Genomic DNA, 14595 nt, shown 5'->3' with positions numbered 1-14595 from the left:
CTTTTTTATTTCAGAATAAGTTGTGATCCTTGTGCCAGAAGCCATCCCATGGTCCTAAAGCAGTCCCTGACACCCCTCTTCCCTGCCATCCTTTGGGTGCTGCAGCATTCCCTGACACCCCCCATCCCTGCCATGCCATGATCCTGGGACCATTCCCTCACACCCCTCATCCCTGCCATGCTGTGGTCCCAGTTCGTTCCCTCATGCCCCTCAGACATGCTGCGTCCTGCCCAGGCTGGAGACATGGCTGAGCCGAGCCGCATGTGAGGTGGCAGAGCTCACAGACTGAGGTTGCTGTGCTCTCCTTCCCGTCCACCTTCCCTGCAGTTCTTTTCTCCCCTCTTGGCATGTGTCCATACGTGTCCCACTGCTCCTTCCCCAGGCGTTCCCAGCTGTCCCACCCTTCCCTGGCAGCCTGTCCCACCCGTGCCCCGTGGCTCGGCCGATGCCCTGCTGGGAAGAAGGGCCCCCTCTGTGCTCCATCAATGGGGCCCTTGTGCCTCTCACTGGTGCTGTTCACTGGGAAGGATGTCCAGGAGACAGGCTGGCCACAGCAAGGAATTCAGTGCTCAAATCCCAGAGCACCTCAGCATTCCTCATTGGTGCCTGTTTGTGTATCCCATTGGAGTGGCCTTTGGTGCTGTGCCCTGGAATAACTTCCCAGGTAGTTGTGCCTGAGTGGACCTGGGCTGTGCCTTGGCAAGGGAGATGAAATGCCACCGAGGGGTGCAGGGCTTGTAGGTGCTCTGTAATGGGCCCAGCACCATCAGAAAGAGCTGTGGGGCTCCAGGGATTGGGTGGGAATGGGATCCAAGGTGCATAAAACAGAGAGAGGTTCCAACTCAAATGATTTAGCTAATTTGGAAAAATGCAGCAGCATTCACGAGCCCATAGTTACTCATGTTGGCCTTGCTTCTGGAGTCTTCTGGAGTAGCTGTACTTTGGATGGTGTGCAGGGAGGTGTCAGGGACTGGCTGCTGCAGCTCAGCTGCCTTTGAGAGTTCGGATGTGCTGGTTGTCTCTGCTTTGTGGTGCACTTGTTTTATGTGTAACTCTGCCACTGCAGTGGGTGTCTGTATGAAGAAAGGGGCTGTTCCAGCTCCTGCCAGCAAAGCAGTCTGTTCTGTACTCCTTTCTGCTGTAAGGCCTGGTGGTCATTTAAGGATTTTAGGCATCCAGGATATAGCTGAAACGTGCCATCCTTCAGCTACTTGGGGTCAGCTTACTCGAAACAGGGAGGCTGCTGTTTGCCTGAAGTTGTCAGTTTTTACAAACAAAGTGAACAAAGTATCTCATATTGGGAAACTGGGGTTTTTTTGCCAGGAGGGTGGGGATGAGGATTTGGAGATGGAGAGCATGGGGCGAAGCATCCTTCAGAGGTTTGGAACACAGCAGAGGTGGTTCACTGCTCTTGGGGTTTTGTCTGATGAGCTTTGAGGGTAGGGAGGTTTATGCAGGAGGAGCTTACCCTGTCCATGGAATTATTGGATTCAACATTGGGGTTGAACAGATGCCATCGGGCAGCAGCAGCCCTATGTGCCTTGTTGGTTTAGGATGTCAGGAGCAATGGAAATCGAACTGTGAATTTTTGTAAACTTCATCCTGATAATCATGCAGGTGGTTTGGGGAAATGAAAGCAGAAGCTAAGAAATCAAAGTGAAAAGCTCCTTTTTCGTTGTTTTCCTTCATTTGACTAGGGTTAAGAAACGCTGGAACTTGCATCTGATTTTCTCCAGCAGTATGGAACAAAATCAGTGAGTCATGGTGTGCTCTGTTGGCAGTAGAGCTGCAGGGAGATGTAACTTCTAATGGGAATGAGAAGTTTAGGACAAACTTACCCTGAGACCTGTCCATGGAAAAGGCAGAGGGAACAGAAGAGGGTTGGAACAGTGTGAGAGGCCTTGTCCCTGCTCTGGCTAAAAAGTCCTTGTAAATGGTCCAGCACTTTTCTGAGTGATGTTCTGTGTCCATCTATATTGAGTAGCCCATACTTCTACTTATAAGGCACTGAAAGGTTTTGAATGATTTAGTTTAGTTCCAAAACACAAACAGCTTAAGAATGCATCTTTTCAAATGTTCTGTGGGTAAACGTAAGGATTTATGTTCCAAAAGCCACCTTGGGAGTAAAACTCTCATGAATAAAAGTTTGGGAGCTGCATGGTAGCACCATCAGGAAAATATCAAAGATTTGGGATGCCTTTAAAAGGACTTTGTGTCTGTGTGTGTGTGACTGAATTCTGTTCTCCTCAAGAGGTTTTGATAAAGTTTCTCAAATTGCAAACATGGAATTCCCAGTCATACAGATGGATATTTGTGTGAAACTGGTCTTGCTTTTACTCCGCACGGATATTTTCTCCTTTCAAATGTCACAGGGTGAATCTGTAGGTTTCAAGTATGGATATTTGTAGCATCCAGTAAATGTCTTCTCATCCTACTGCTTTCTCGTGGCACCAAGAGAAATTGTTCTGAGCCAAAGCTGGCATTAGAGATTGGGGAATTTGTGTAAAATTAGAAGCAACGATTTATCTTCCTTTGCAACCTACAGGAAAGAGAGCTCCATTACTTTGAGAGTGTTAATTTGCATGAGTGAAATGTTTTTTTTTTCTTAGTCTGTGGGAGGAGCTCGGAAAAAGCTATTGGAGGAAGAATTTCTTTCTCTGGTTCTTGAGCTCCATGTGAGGGAGCCTTGACTCATTCACCTGCAGGGATGAGTTTCCTGTGCCTTGTGTTGTCTCCTGAGAACTCATCCCATTGTGTAGGTCCAGCTTATATGGAAATTCCTTCTCCCATCATGCCCAGGCCTGTTCTGCTCAGTTGCTCTCAGTGTCAGATGGGGATGGTTTTGATTACTTAAATGTCAGTGACATCTCCATTGGGCCTCAGGGGGACACGGCAGAGCTGGGAGTGCAGTGGGAGCTTCCTGCAGGCACAGAAGCTGTTGGAGTCGGAACTCAGTGCTGATAAGGTGCTTCCCCAGCTGTGACTTTGTTGTAAGATGATTCTCTTTTCCCCACACAGGCATCTTTGCTTACCTGAACTACCATGTTCCCCGGACGAGGCGGGAGATCCTGGAGACCCTCATCAAAGGGCTCCAGCGCCTGGAGTACCGGGGCTATGACTCTGCAGGTACTCTCTCTGAACAGCAGTGTCTCTTTTTGAAATTTGGGCTTGTAAATGGTGGTTTTCGGGGTGTGATCGTGAATAGTTTCTACCACCTCCTACTTTTGAAGAAAGCTGAAACACAAACTGGATGTGCCTGTGGGTCAGAGGTTTGGATTAACTTCAATATACAGATTTCTATAAACATTCTTGATGGCTTTTTTTTTTCCCTAAGGCTTTAAAAATACTGACAAGGTGACAAAGGGAAAACTTAGTTCTAATAAAAGGGATTTCTTGCCTTTATGTGAAGGGTCAGCTCTTGGAGAAAGGGCTCCAGAATAATCAGAAAGGGCAGTATTTAGTTACATAAAATACTGTAGTAACTTCTGTCCTTGACCCTCTTTCTCTGTGTTCCATGGTGGGGTTTAGGTGTGGGACTGGATGGCGGAAATGACAAAGACTGGGAAGCCAATGCTTGCAAAATCCACATTATCAAGCAGAAGGGGAAAGTGAAGGCTCTGGATGAAGAAGTTCACAGTAAGTATCTCCCTTTCCCCCTTTGCCTGCCCTCTTCCCTCGAGATGTCTTCTCACCTCATTTGTGTTTTGAATATCACCTGTTTTACCCACAAACATTGTATTTCCAAGTAACTTGTGTGTGAAGAGCCAAAGCTGTAAACACTCAGGGGTGAGCTGTGAAGAGCCTGGTGATCCTGTGGTTGTTGGTGTGAAGTTACAGAGAAGTCCTGATTTTTCAAGACAAAGGAGTGGCATCCTGCTAAAGTAAAATAGACCTGAAATATATCTTGGAAAAGAGACAAGAAAAACTCCAAAACAAACAACCAAAAAAAATCCTTGAACTGGGGATAGAGGAATTAGCAGGACATAATTATCAAGACTTAGAGCTTGGGCAGAAGGAGAAATGCTATGAGAACCTCACCAGCTGGGTTTTAATTGTTCCCGTGTAGTGCTTATCTCAGCTTGAGTTGTCCATTCTGTGAGGATAGGCTCCGCAGTGGCTTTAGGAAGGCACTGGTGAGTGTCACTGTCACATTGATCAGACTGCAGAGTCTGAGGGCTTCTGCATCTCTTTCTGCCTCTTTATATTCCCTTCATTTAAACCTTAGAGTAATTAAATATGAGCTCAATGCAAAGATGCACAAAGTTGTTGGGAGTGGAATACAGTCTGTGTGAGGGTGGGGAGATGCTTTTCAGAGCAGTCAGAATCTCAGCTTCACATTCAAAAGCTGCTGTGTTGACACGTGTAATTCAAGTCTTTTTAACCCATTCTTGTGTCCATTTCAGATGCAGAGTGCTGTGGGTCAGTCTAATCTTAGTGTAAAGCAGGAGCCAAAAAGCCCAGATGAGGTGGGGTGTGTGGTACAGAAATAGGAGATGGGCAGAGGATTCCTGAAAAGAGGTTTGCCTGCTCAAGAAAATGTCAGGATATACAGTTTTAAAGAGATTGTGGAAACACTTGGAACAAGGGGAGTATTTTTTCCAAAGAAATATTCATGCTCATGGTACACTTTCTAGAGACAGGACTTAGAGATGAAGGAATAACCATGGTGGTGTGCAGGGCTGGCTTAGTCACAGGTGACAGGATGGGGCACCCCTGAGAGACAGCTCAGGGTTGGATTCTTCCTTAAAGGTTGCTTTTTGTTTTGGCAGAGTGAGGAACGCAGGGGTGTTTTCTGTGTGCATCTTGTGCCTTGCCCTGAAACCTCTTGGGGTTTTGGTTGGACTTTGATGATCCTAAAGGTCTTTTCCAATCTTAACAACTCTGTGATTCTGCGTCCTGTTGGATTTGTGGCTCTGTCAGCATTGCTGTCCTGTAGTCCCTGAGGCCTGGTGAGACTCACAGCTTGACCTGGGGTGTGGACAACTCCTCAGGACTAAAACTTTCTATTTCTCCGGCAGAGCAACAGGACATGGACCTGGACATTGAGTTTGACGTCCACCTGGGGATCGCTCACACGCGCTGGGCCACACACGGGGAGCCCAACCCCATCAACAGCCACCCGCAGCGCTCTGACAAGAACAATGGTCAGTGCCTTCTCCAGGATCCTCAATTCCTCAGCAGGTCCTGGAGCCTCTGGAAGAGCTTCCTGCCCTCTCCATGGTGGGGAGGGGTGGCTGGATGCAGGCAGGGGGTTTGCTCAGGCCGTGGTGCTGAGGTCAGTTACGGTGAAGCCACAGGACTTGGACTCGGGTTGTGGCCATGGGTTGTGTTCCCAGCAGTGAGGGATCCCTAAAAGCGTTGGGGTGGGTGCCCAGGGCTTGGTTGGGTGCGTGGGCACAGAGCGAGGAGGAGAAGACAGAAGGAAATGGGATGGTGAGAATTTTTGTGGCTGTTCTTGGGATTTGAATTCTGCAAACTTTTTTTCCTCTCATCCCAGCTGTAAGGAAGGGGGTTGGTGTGCTTGGGGCTGTCACAGTGTGGATTGTGCTGGGTGTGGCTGCCCAGGGGACAGCAGTGCTTAGCTGGCAGCAGCAGTGAGGAGTTCATTGCTCCCAGTGGGATGGAAGCTGCCGAGTGCTCAAGTGCCTCCAGAAGGTTTGCAGGGTCTTGGTAGCCCTGGTCACACCCAGGTCAATGTTATCCTCCCCCCTTGCCAGCCGTACCAGTGGGGCAGAGCAGGGCATTACACCAGGGAGTGAAATGTGCTTTATTCTGCCAAGGGCCTGTCCCACAGTAATGCTCTCCTACCAGGCTGGGGCTGGCATGGGGCTGAGCAGGGTCTTTCCTCTGTCCCCAGAGTTCATCGTCATCCACAATGGCATCATCACCAACTACAAGGACCTGCGGAAGTTCCTGGTGAGTGACCCCTGGGGGTTGTGACTCTCCCTCCCTCCCTTTCCCACTCCCCTTCGCTCTCACACACTTCACAGCTCACTCCCCCTCTTGTATTCTCACTCTCACTCCCCATTTACACTCACCACTCATCCTGTTCCTTCACTCCCATTATTCCTTCACTCTCCATTCATCTCTCACAGTCATTCCCCCACTCATGTTCCCTCTCACCTCCATTCATCTTCCCCCACTCATATTTTTATACTCCCACCCTCTCTCCCACCCATATTTGCACTCACACTCCTTCTCTTACACTCTCACAGACTCTCCTACTCTCTGAGTACATTCTCACACTTACATCCCCCGCATTCCCTCCCTACCTCACTCCCACTCCCCCCATTCCTCCACTCATATTCTGACATTCACACTCACTACCCTGCTCACACACCTCAGCTTTTACTCCCTCCTCATCTCCCACTGAGATTTTCCCCACTTGCACTTTCCCGCTAAAACTCCCTCACTGTCTCCTTCCCACACTAACTCTCCCCATTACATTCTCACAGTCATTTTATTGACACTTTCCCCCCATTATTCCACTCACTCCTTTTCCATTTCCACTCTCACTTATCCATTCACAGTCCCCCTCATATTTTCACACTCACTCCTTTACTCTGACACTTTCACTCCCCTCACACTCCCACTCACTGCCCTCTCCTCCTCTCCTCATATTCTTGAATTTGAAAGGCAGGAAGGAAGGATGAAAGGAAAGTGTGAGGAAATGAGAGAAAGAAGGAAAAAGGAAAGGCAGGAAAGTAAAAGGAAGAGGAAAAGTAGAGTGAAGAATGGGAAGTGAAAGAGGAAGAACTGCAGTTATAGAAGGATAAAAAGAAAGGGAAGAAAGGCAGGAAAAAAAGAGGAAGAGCAGGAAAAAGGAAAGGCAAGAAAAAGGGAAGGAAGAGGAAAGATGAGGGAGGAAGGCTGGTGCAAAGAAAAGGAAAGGCATGAGAAAAAGTGGGAAGAAAAAGTTAAAGGCAAGGTGAAGGAAAGGGAGCAGTAAAAACTAAAGAAGGAAAGGTGGGAAGGAAGAAAAAGTCAGGAGGAAGGGAAGGAAGGCAAAGCAAGGTGGAAGGGAAGGCAGAGGGCTGGTCACCCACACGTGCTGTCCCTGCAGGAGAGTAAGGGCTATGACTTCGAGTCGGAGACAGACACGGAGAGCATCGCCAAGCTGGTCAAGTACATGTATGACAACCGTGACAGTGACGACATCAGCTTCACCACGCTGGTGGAGAGGGTCATCCAGCAGCTGGTAACACTGGGGCAGGGAGGGGACAGCTGGGGGGATGGACACACTGGGACACCTCCGTTCCCCTAAAAAATAACCCTGGCACTCCAGCACTGCAGCACCAGCCCGTGCCACTGCTGCAGGATGCTCTGGGGCACGTGCTAAGGTGTGGTTTTTTCTCTCCTACCTCTGACAGTTCATCTCAGATGTACATTTGGTTTTCTTGAACATTTGTCAAGAAATTTGTCATGGCATTTTCCTCTGGGAAATGTCTAACGTTTTGGTCACAGCAGCACCTCGAGGCTGCCAGTCGTGGTGAGAGTGTGGTGAGAGCAGGGAGGGAGCTGGCCCGGGAGAGAGGCCGAGTCTTCAGTCCTTCCCCAAAGCTTTGTCCGGGAGAGCTGCTGACCCCTGGTGGGAGCTGCACCGCGGAGCCTCTGCTTCCACGTGTCAATGCCTGCCCCTTACTGCCCTGCCTGATCCATCTCCATTCCCCTCCCATCCCAGAGCACCTTGTTCAGCTGAGTTTTTCACTGGTATATCTGACAGGAGCTCTTGCAGCAACAGGCCAAGAACTTGTGTTGCTGGCAGGTTGTGGCACCCCAGCTGAGCCAACACCCTGAAATTTTGGTGCTTCTTTTAGCTGATCTTTGCCTTTGTAGGTTGCCTCACTGCACCCTGAGCTAAAGCAGGAGCCACTTGGATAACCAAGGGAGTCTGAGTGTCTCTCTGGGGGTTCAGTAGACTCATTCAGTGGTTGAGGATGCAATGCCAGGCTCAGGTGAGGGACATCCTTCCAAGATGGGGGGCCTGGCGCTATAGGCAGTTCTGAAAACATCTGAAACCACCTCTTTGGTCTCTCTTCCTTGTCCACAGAAACACAGGAGAAGTTTCTGTGCTGGGAACACTGAAATGGTGGCCAGGCCTCAGGTGAAAGGATAACCAGTTTGTGTTTCTCTTGTTCCAGGAAGGTGCTTTTGCCCTCGTGTTCAAGAGTGTTCATTATCCTGGGCAAGCAGTTGGTACCAGGTAAATGTCATGGGAAAGAATGTTCTTGCAACCCTGTCTGTCTTTTTTTTTTTTTTTGTGCCCCCAAGTTAGATGACAGCGTAGAGATCATTCTCATCACATTGTATATGCTGGGGAGAGGGCTGTTGCTGTTTTTAATTTCATTTCTCTTGTTTTCCATCTATCATAAGAAAAAGTTACCAAAAATATTTTGAAAGTTTCTTGTTGATCAGCTGTGTCCAACTGGTCTGGAACAGCTTGGTTTTGGTATCCTCTGGTTATGATTTGAAAGGAAATGATTTTACATTTTCCTTTATGCTTCCCCTTGTGGCAGCACTTGTACAAGTCCTCCACTTGGCCTGGAATTTGGGCCAGCCTTGTGTTCAGGTTTTCTATCCTACTTTTAAATGCCAGCATTAGCTGGAGTGGTTTCATCACATGTGTGCCTACACAGAGGTTGAATTTCAGTGCCAATACCTGTTTGTAGGTATGTACAGTGAGGAGCAGTCCCTGTTTAAGGTGTGTAGTGACTCTTGCAGAGTTTTGTCTAATCTTGACGCTGGTTCCTCGCATCCTTTTTTTGTTCATCATGCTATTCTTTCCCTCTGTTTCTTGGTCCCTGTGTTTGCTGCAGCAGCTGCTGCTCCAGGAGGGTCTGGCGGTGCAGCTGAGCTGCTGCTGGGGAGCAGAACCCCCTGGGTGGGGTGTGGTGGTGTCCCTGAGCGGGGGTGTGGGGGTGTCGCTGGGGTGCTGAGGCTGTCTCTGTGTCCCTGCAGGCGAGGCAGCCCCCTGCTCATCGGTGTGCGCAGCGAGCACAAGCTCTCCACCGACCACATCCCCATCCTGTACCGCACAGGTGAGTGGGGAGCACCTGCCCTGACCCTCCAGGGCACAGCACAGACAGCTGTGTGCTCTGGAACGCAGATTTCAGCTGTTGGTTGTAAATGAAACCATTATTAGAGAGATCTTTTCAAGCGGGCTTTTAACCATGTGTTCTACCCACCATATACCTCAGGCTGGCCTCTAGTGTTATAATCAAAGCTTTAATTTCCAGTTACTGCAAGGAAAATACAACTTAATTTAGTAGAATAGAGTATAGTTTTGGAATGGTTTGGGTTGGAAGGGTCCTTAAAGCCCATCTTGTTCCAACCCCCTTCCATGTGCAGGGACACCTTCACTATCCCTGGTTACTCCAAGCCCAATCCAGCCTGGCCTTGGACACTTCCAGGGATGTTGGAATATTTCAGGATAATAAACTAAACAATGTAGATAAACTCAGGTCTGTATTCTGTGTGTGGCACTTTGGCATTTGTGAACCTGGTGGTTTGCAAGAATAGAGATGGCAGAGCTTTGCAGGCTGGAGGCTTGGCACTGTCACAGATTGCCCATGCCACCCCATATCTTTGTTAGAAGCTGTTACCCTTTGTGGGACAATGTCTGTTTGTGCTGTCTGTCCATCCTGCTCTCACATGTGTTTTACCACTGTAGACACCCTTGAAAATGAAAAGTGACTAAGAATTACTCTGTAATTTACTGTTGTCAGAGGGGTCTGAACCTGTTCAGTCCCTGGGCCCCGGACTTGTGTTCTGAGCAGTGCAGGGTTCCAGAGGAATTGCTGTCCTGTGTCTTGCTGCTTTCTAACAGTGTAGCTCCTGATCCCCTGCTGCAAGAACCAGTCCCAGGAGCTTTGCCTTTTGATTGTGTTGGATAATTACTAATATTAATGTACATATGTAACACTATATATTTTTACTGATTATCTGAAGTTTGGTTTGTTTTTTCTTTTTCCAATTGCACTTTCAGCTGTACAATCTATGGATCATTCTTTTGATGGAATATCCATAAAAATGGAGGAAGGTGCCTACCAGAGAAAAGCTAATACTTAAAATTTCAGACAAATCCTCCAGTTCCTTAGGAGAGAAATCATAAATGAGACCAAGATGCATTGTCTCTTTATTATGTGGTTATTGCTTTCCGTGTAGTGTAGTGAGACAAGTGGGAGAATCAAAATTCCTTCTTGATCAGAAACACCATGAGCAACACACAGGAAAATCCACTCATCCCATTTCAAATATTGGAATATAATGCTCAGCATATGTGCAAAACTGATGACAGTGCAGACTATACTGAGTGTTCCTGCAGCTCTGACTACAGAAGGAAACAGTAAATTACCCTAAAAATGAACCCCAATAAAGCAGGAGGCTGCTTGATGCCTAAAATGCTGCTAAAAAATGTGAGACACAGACACGCAGTATAGGAAAAGGGTATTACCTTGGTTTAATAGGATCTCAGGTGCACTACGATGACCAAGAGAGTGATGATATCACCCGTATACAATTTACGGACTTCATAGATTAGCATATCTATCTAAAATTCCCCAATGAGAAGCCTCACAAATGAAGTAATTGCCCCCTTATTCAAATTACCTCCCCCCAAAAAGGTTACAACTTAGTTTACAAAAACATGTCCCAGTGATGGGGCTCTTTCAAGGTTGGTGCCTCATGCTCTTGAGGTTGTGGGGATGTTTCGTCTTCTCCAAAGAATTCTGAGCAAGGCAAGAGTACAAGGGTTATAAACGTGGGGCTAGATACAGGGAGTAAAAAGTACAGGAATGGGAAAGGGTAAAAAGGATATAAAAAGAGTATAAAAGAATAATGAAAAAGGACAAAAAACCCATCAGGCATCATGCTAATAATCCTAATGCAAGCATTCCCCAAAATTCCTTTTGGGGTTTGGATTGTCAGAGCTGTGTCCTCCCCCTGACTGTGATGTGAGTCTGAGCTGCAGCCTCTCGTCGAAGCCCTAAGGTTGGCCTGAGGCTGGGACTTCCTTCCCTTGCTCATTTATAAGGGGGAACAATCTGTAAATCTCTTTAAAGGCCAACCCATCACATGTGATGGGATGAACCAAGTTCACCTCTGAAGCAGGAGAGCCCTTTTGTGTGAAGGGAAGGATCTGATTCTTGGTGACTGTAAATAAATGGGATTCCACCCTCATCAGAACCTCAGTGGCCTCAGGCTCTGGCAGCTCCCTGGGTAAAATATCTGAGACCTCTCTTGCTGGAGGAGAAACAAACCTGAATTTGTTGGAAGTATTCTCTGCCAGAAGCTGGTTTACCTGACTCCAAACAGGGGAGATTTTGTTTCTCTTCACCAAATGTATCTCTCTCTGTATGAAATGTTGGAAGTAAAATTCTGAACCTGGGTGAGTTCCCAGGGGCTCTGAGGATTCAAGTCCCTCAGAGAGGCACTGAAGCTTTTCTGAGAAGTTGCCCTCTGCCTGTTTTTACTGTACCTGGGTTAATTCTCCACTCTTTGGTTCAGAAGGGAAGAGATGAAAAAATTCCTTCTGTGTTGCTTCTAAATTGTAGTAAATGAGGGGTGGGTGCTGTAGAACAACAGTCCAGATTATCTGTGAATAAACAGACAATCTTTGGACAAATCCACTGATAAAATAAAAAACATAATTGGCTGATAATACTCACTGTAACTTCCTAACCAAGCCTTGGTAGTTACACACACAATGCACATGTGCATGCACAATAAACACATTCCAGTGCACAATCTGTAAAGCAGAGCACTGCTTTACAGGGCAGGAAAGCAGTGCGACATAATAAAGTCAATGCAGCTCTATTTTGAGAAACCAAATTTGCATGTTTTGATCAGGTCTGGGTGTTTCTGTTGGGGAGTGGCCACTAACAGCTCTGCTCTGTCCTTTCTCAACACCAAATCAGTCTGTCCTGTCACAACTCAACAACAAAGGCGTTGTTTTCCTCATTGACTTAACTGAAATGGAAGGCTCTAAATCATTGGCTGAGTGGACCTTTTTTATGGAGTATCAACATGAAAGCAGTATTTTTCCTTTACATTTTCAATTGCAGAAGTGTAAATCAGAACACCACAGTGCTTGCATCACTGAATCTGATCAGTATCTAGTAGGTGAAACAACCTCAGGATTATGGAATAAATATAAAATAGAGTAACTTCAGTGTCATTATTCTTCAGAAATAGTTACATTTTGGTAGATGAGCTGATTAATCCACCCCCACCCTGCCCACACCCTGCACAATGACTGGCAAATAATTTTGCTGGAGGCTGGTGCTGAGCAGTAGGTGTTTGGTGCCTCATCTGCATCCCTGATGAGCTTCCCCAGTGAGAAGCAGTTTTGAGGAGGATTAGACAGTATTGGGAATTGCCAGAGTATTCCAGAAAGAATCCTTGATGAAACACTGAACTTTTAGGGCAGATTTTTCCAAAGCTGCCCCACAGTCCTGTGTCCTCCAGCACCCCTGGATACCTCCCTGGCAACAGCACAGGTCTGTTTTTTTGGGTCAGGATGAAGTAGTTGTGTTTGATAGTGCAGGAACAAGGCCGAGCCCTTAATCCTGGATTTCCTGAGCTGTGTCTGACCAATGAGCTCAACCAGACAGAAATAGGTTTGGGTTCCACCTGTGGTGCTCAGGGGAGCAATGTGGTCACACAGGTGGCAGCTCTGAAAGGGTTTCCCCAGTGCTGAGAATAACAGACAAAGAAAAAGCAATTCCATTCCATTTCATTCATTTCCCAGGAGAGTCTCACCAGAGGAGGAACATTGGAGGAACTTAAAATGATACACAGGGGAGGTTTGGTGGGGAAATGTGGGCAAATGTGGCTGCTAATAAATTCAAGCTCACTAGCTTGAATTCTCTGCTAGTGGAGCCACACAAAACTTTAATTTGGATTTTTTCCTGATATTCTCCTCTAAACTTGAACGTGCACTAGCAATAAACTTACAGACAGTGAAAAGCACATAAAACGCACAAGTGCTGCTGTGCCATTTATTGTGACCACCTGCGGGCATGAAAATAGTGCTTCATGTTGGTACTGTGCCTTGGGGCCTCTGCTGGGTGTGACCTGTGCTCAGGCGTGTCAGCCTGGGCAGCACCTGACCCTCCTGTCTCCTAGGGAAAGACAAGAAGGGAAGCTGCAACCTTTCCCGAGTTGACAGCACCACCTGCCTATTCCCCGTGGAGGAGAAAGCTGTGGAATATTACTTTGCTTCTGATGCCAGGTAGGGTTTTCCAGCATCTTTGGTGTATGTAGAAATACCCTGTTTAAAGCTCTCTTGAACAAGAGATGGGGAGGCTGTGGTTTTTCTGTGAATAAAGTAAATTACGTGTATGTGGCCATTACTTTACAAATACTAACCAAAACAGAGTTGCTGTTAAAGGAACGAACACTGGCCTTGGAATAGGGTGTTATCCTTCTTCAGGCACATCTGTTGGTAACATCTTCCAGTGACAGGAAACCTGAAAGAGTACTGACCTAAATTAGCAGGACACATGCTAATTATGAGGAGAATTATGTTGGTTCTCCAGGGATCTCTGCACACATGCAATTGCTTCATCATCAAAGGTGGCATATTGTAATCTCAGAGGAGCGAGGAGAGACTAACTTGGCAGTAGCCTTAGCAGAGTTTTTGGGATCCTCTGGTTCAACAGAAATGAGTGCTTGCTCCAGTAATGTAAAAATACTGTTGTGGTTGACTTCTGCAGCTCTTCCATCAGAGAGTTGTGGAGAGCCTTAGGACACCCTGATGTGTTCTGGTTTTAGAGCTTTCCAGTGGCTTGGCCAAGGTCAGGACAAAAGCTACTGAAAGAGGGAGCTGCTGTTTGTCAGCTCAGCTGAGAGTGAGCACTGACTAAAACCTGGCCCCAGGTGTTAAACCCCACTGGAAATGCCAATATTGACCTCCCCAAGTGACCTGCAGGCAGGACAGGTGTGTGATAGAATCCAGTTCTTGGAGTGCTGCTGAGCTCATCTCTGGTGCCTTAATGGGACAAAGCTGTCCCTGGTTTTACAGATGGGCAAAGTGAGCTACAGGGAGGGACAGTGGCTTATCCCTGGAAAAGCCAAGGAAGGAACCTGTTCCTCTGAGCAGCCTGTGTGCCAGGGCAAATCCCTGTCCTCCTGACCTCACTCTACTCCAGACAGATCCCGCTGCTGCACACACTGCTTTGTCTGAGCAATTCAGAATCTCCTTAAAGCAGGCACTGAAATTAATAATGAGCTGCATGGGAAAAAAATCCGGTTCTATTGGCTGGGTGGAAATGTACTTTACAGGACTGGTCTGATTTTAAAAGACATTCCATTGAAATGAGCAACTTTCTTCACTCAAGAGCTGCATGTTGGGTGATAGGAAGGGCTGTAGCTCTGAAAGAATTTTCAGAGCTGATGTTGATGGTGCTGTGTGCCCCCACAGTGCTGTCATTGAGCACACCAACCGTGTCATCTTCCTGGAGGATGACGACGTGGCAGCTGTAGTGGACGGGCGTCTGTCCATCCACCGCATCAAGCGCACGGCTGGCGACCACCCGGGACGGGCTGTGCAGACCCTGCAGATGGAGCTGCAGCAGATCATGAAGGGTGAGAGCT

General features: G+C 47.4%; 1 protein-coding gene across 4 annotated transcripts in view; it reads left to right on the top strand.

Moving 5' to 3' along the window:
* Positions 1-14595, top strand: part of GFPT1 (glutamine--fructose-6-phosphate transaminase 1) — a 40077-nt gene that overhangs the window by 5855 nt on the left and 19627 nt on the right. For 3 of the 4 annotated variants that reach the window (XR_014856235.1, XM_085080774.1, XM_085080772.1), the window contains exons 2-11: positions 3019-3126; positions 3529-3636; positions 5019-5144; positions 5858-5916; positions 7064-7198; positions 8142-8203; positions 8959-9038; positions 9986-10039; positions 13126-13231; positions 14423-14586. Coding sequence is in view for 3 of the 4 variants with exons in the window: in XM_085080774.1 (XP_084936900.1) it covers positions 3019-3126; positions 3529-3636; positions 5019-5144; positions 5858-5916; positions 7064-7198; positions 8142-8203; positions 8959-9038; positions 9986-10039; positions 13126-13231; positions 14423-14586 (1002 nt within the window). In the remaining variant the exon portion in view is untranslated. The remainder of the gene's footprint in view (positions 1-3018; positions 3127-3528; positions 3637-5018; positions 5145-5857; positions 5917-7063; positions 7199-8141; positions 8204-8958; positions 9039-9985; positions 10040-13125; positions 13232-14422; positions 14587-14595) is intronic. The other variant, XM_085080775.1, reaches the window with a different exon arrangement.

This window comes from Lichenostomus cassidix, chromosome 22 (assembly GCF_008360975.1).
Source record: "Lichenostomus cassidix isolate B80296 chromosome 22, HeHo_3.0, whole genome shotgun sequence".
Classification (NCBI taxonomy): domain Eukaryota; kingdom Metazoa; phylum Chordata; class Aves; order Passeriformes; family Meliphagidae; genus Lichenostomus; species Lichenostomus cassidix.
Note: the sequence above shows the minus strand (reverse complement) of the source record. Positions and strands in the feature narration are given on the sequence as shown.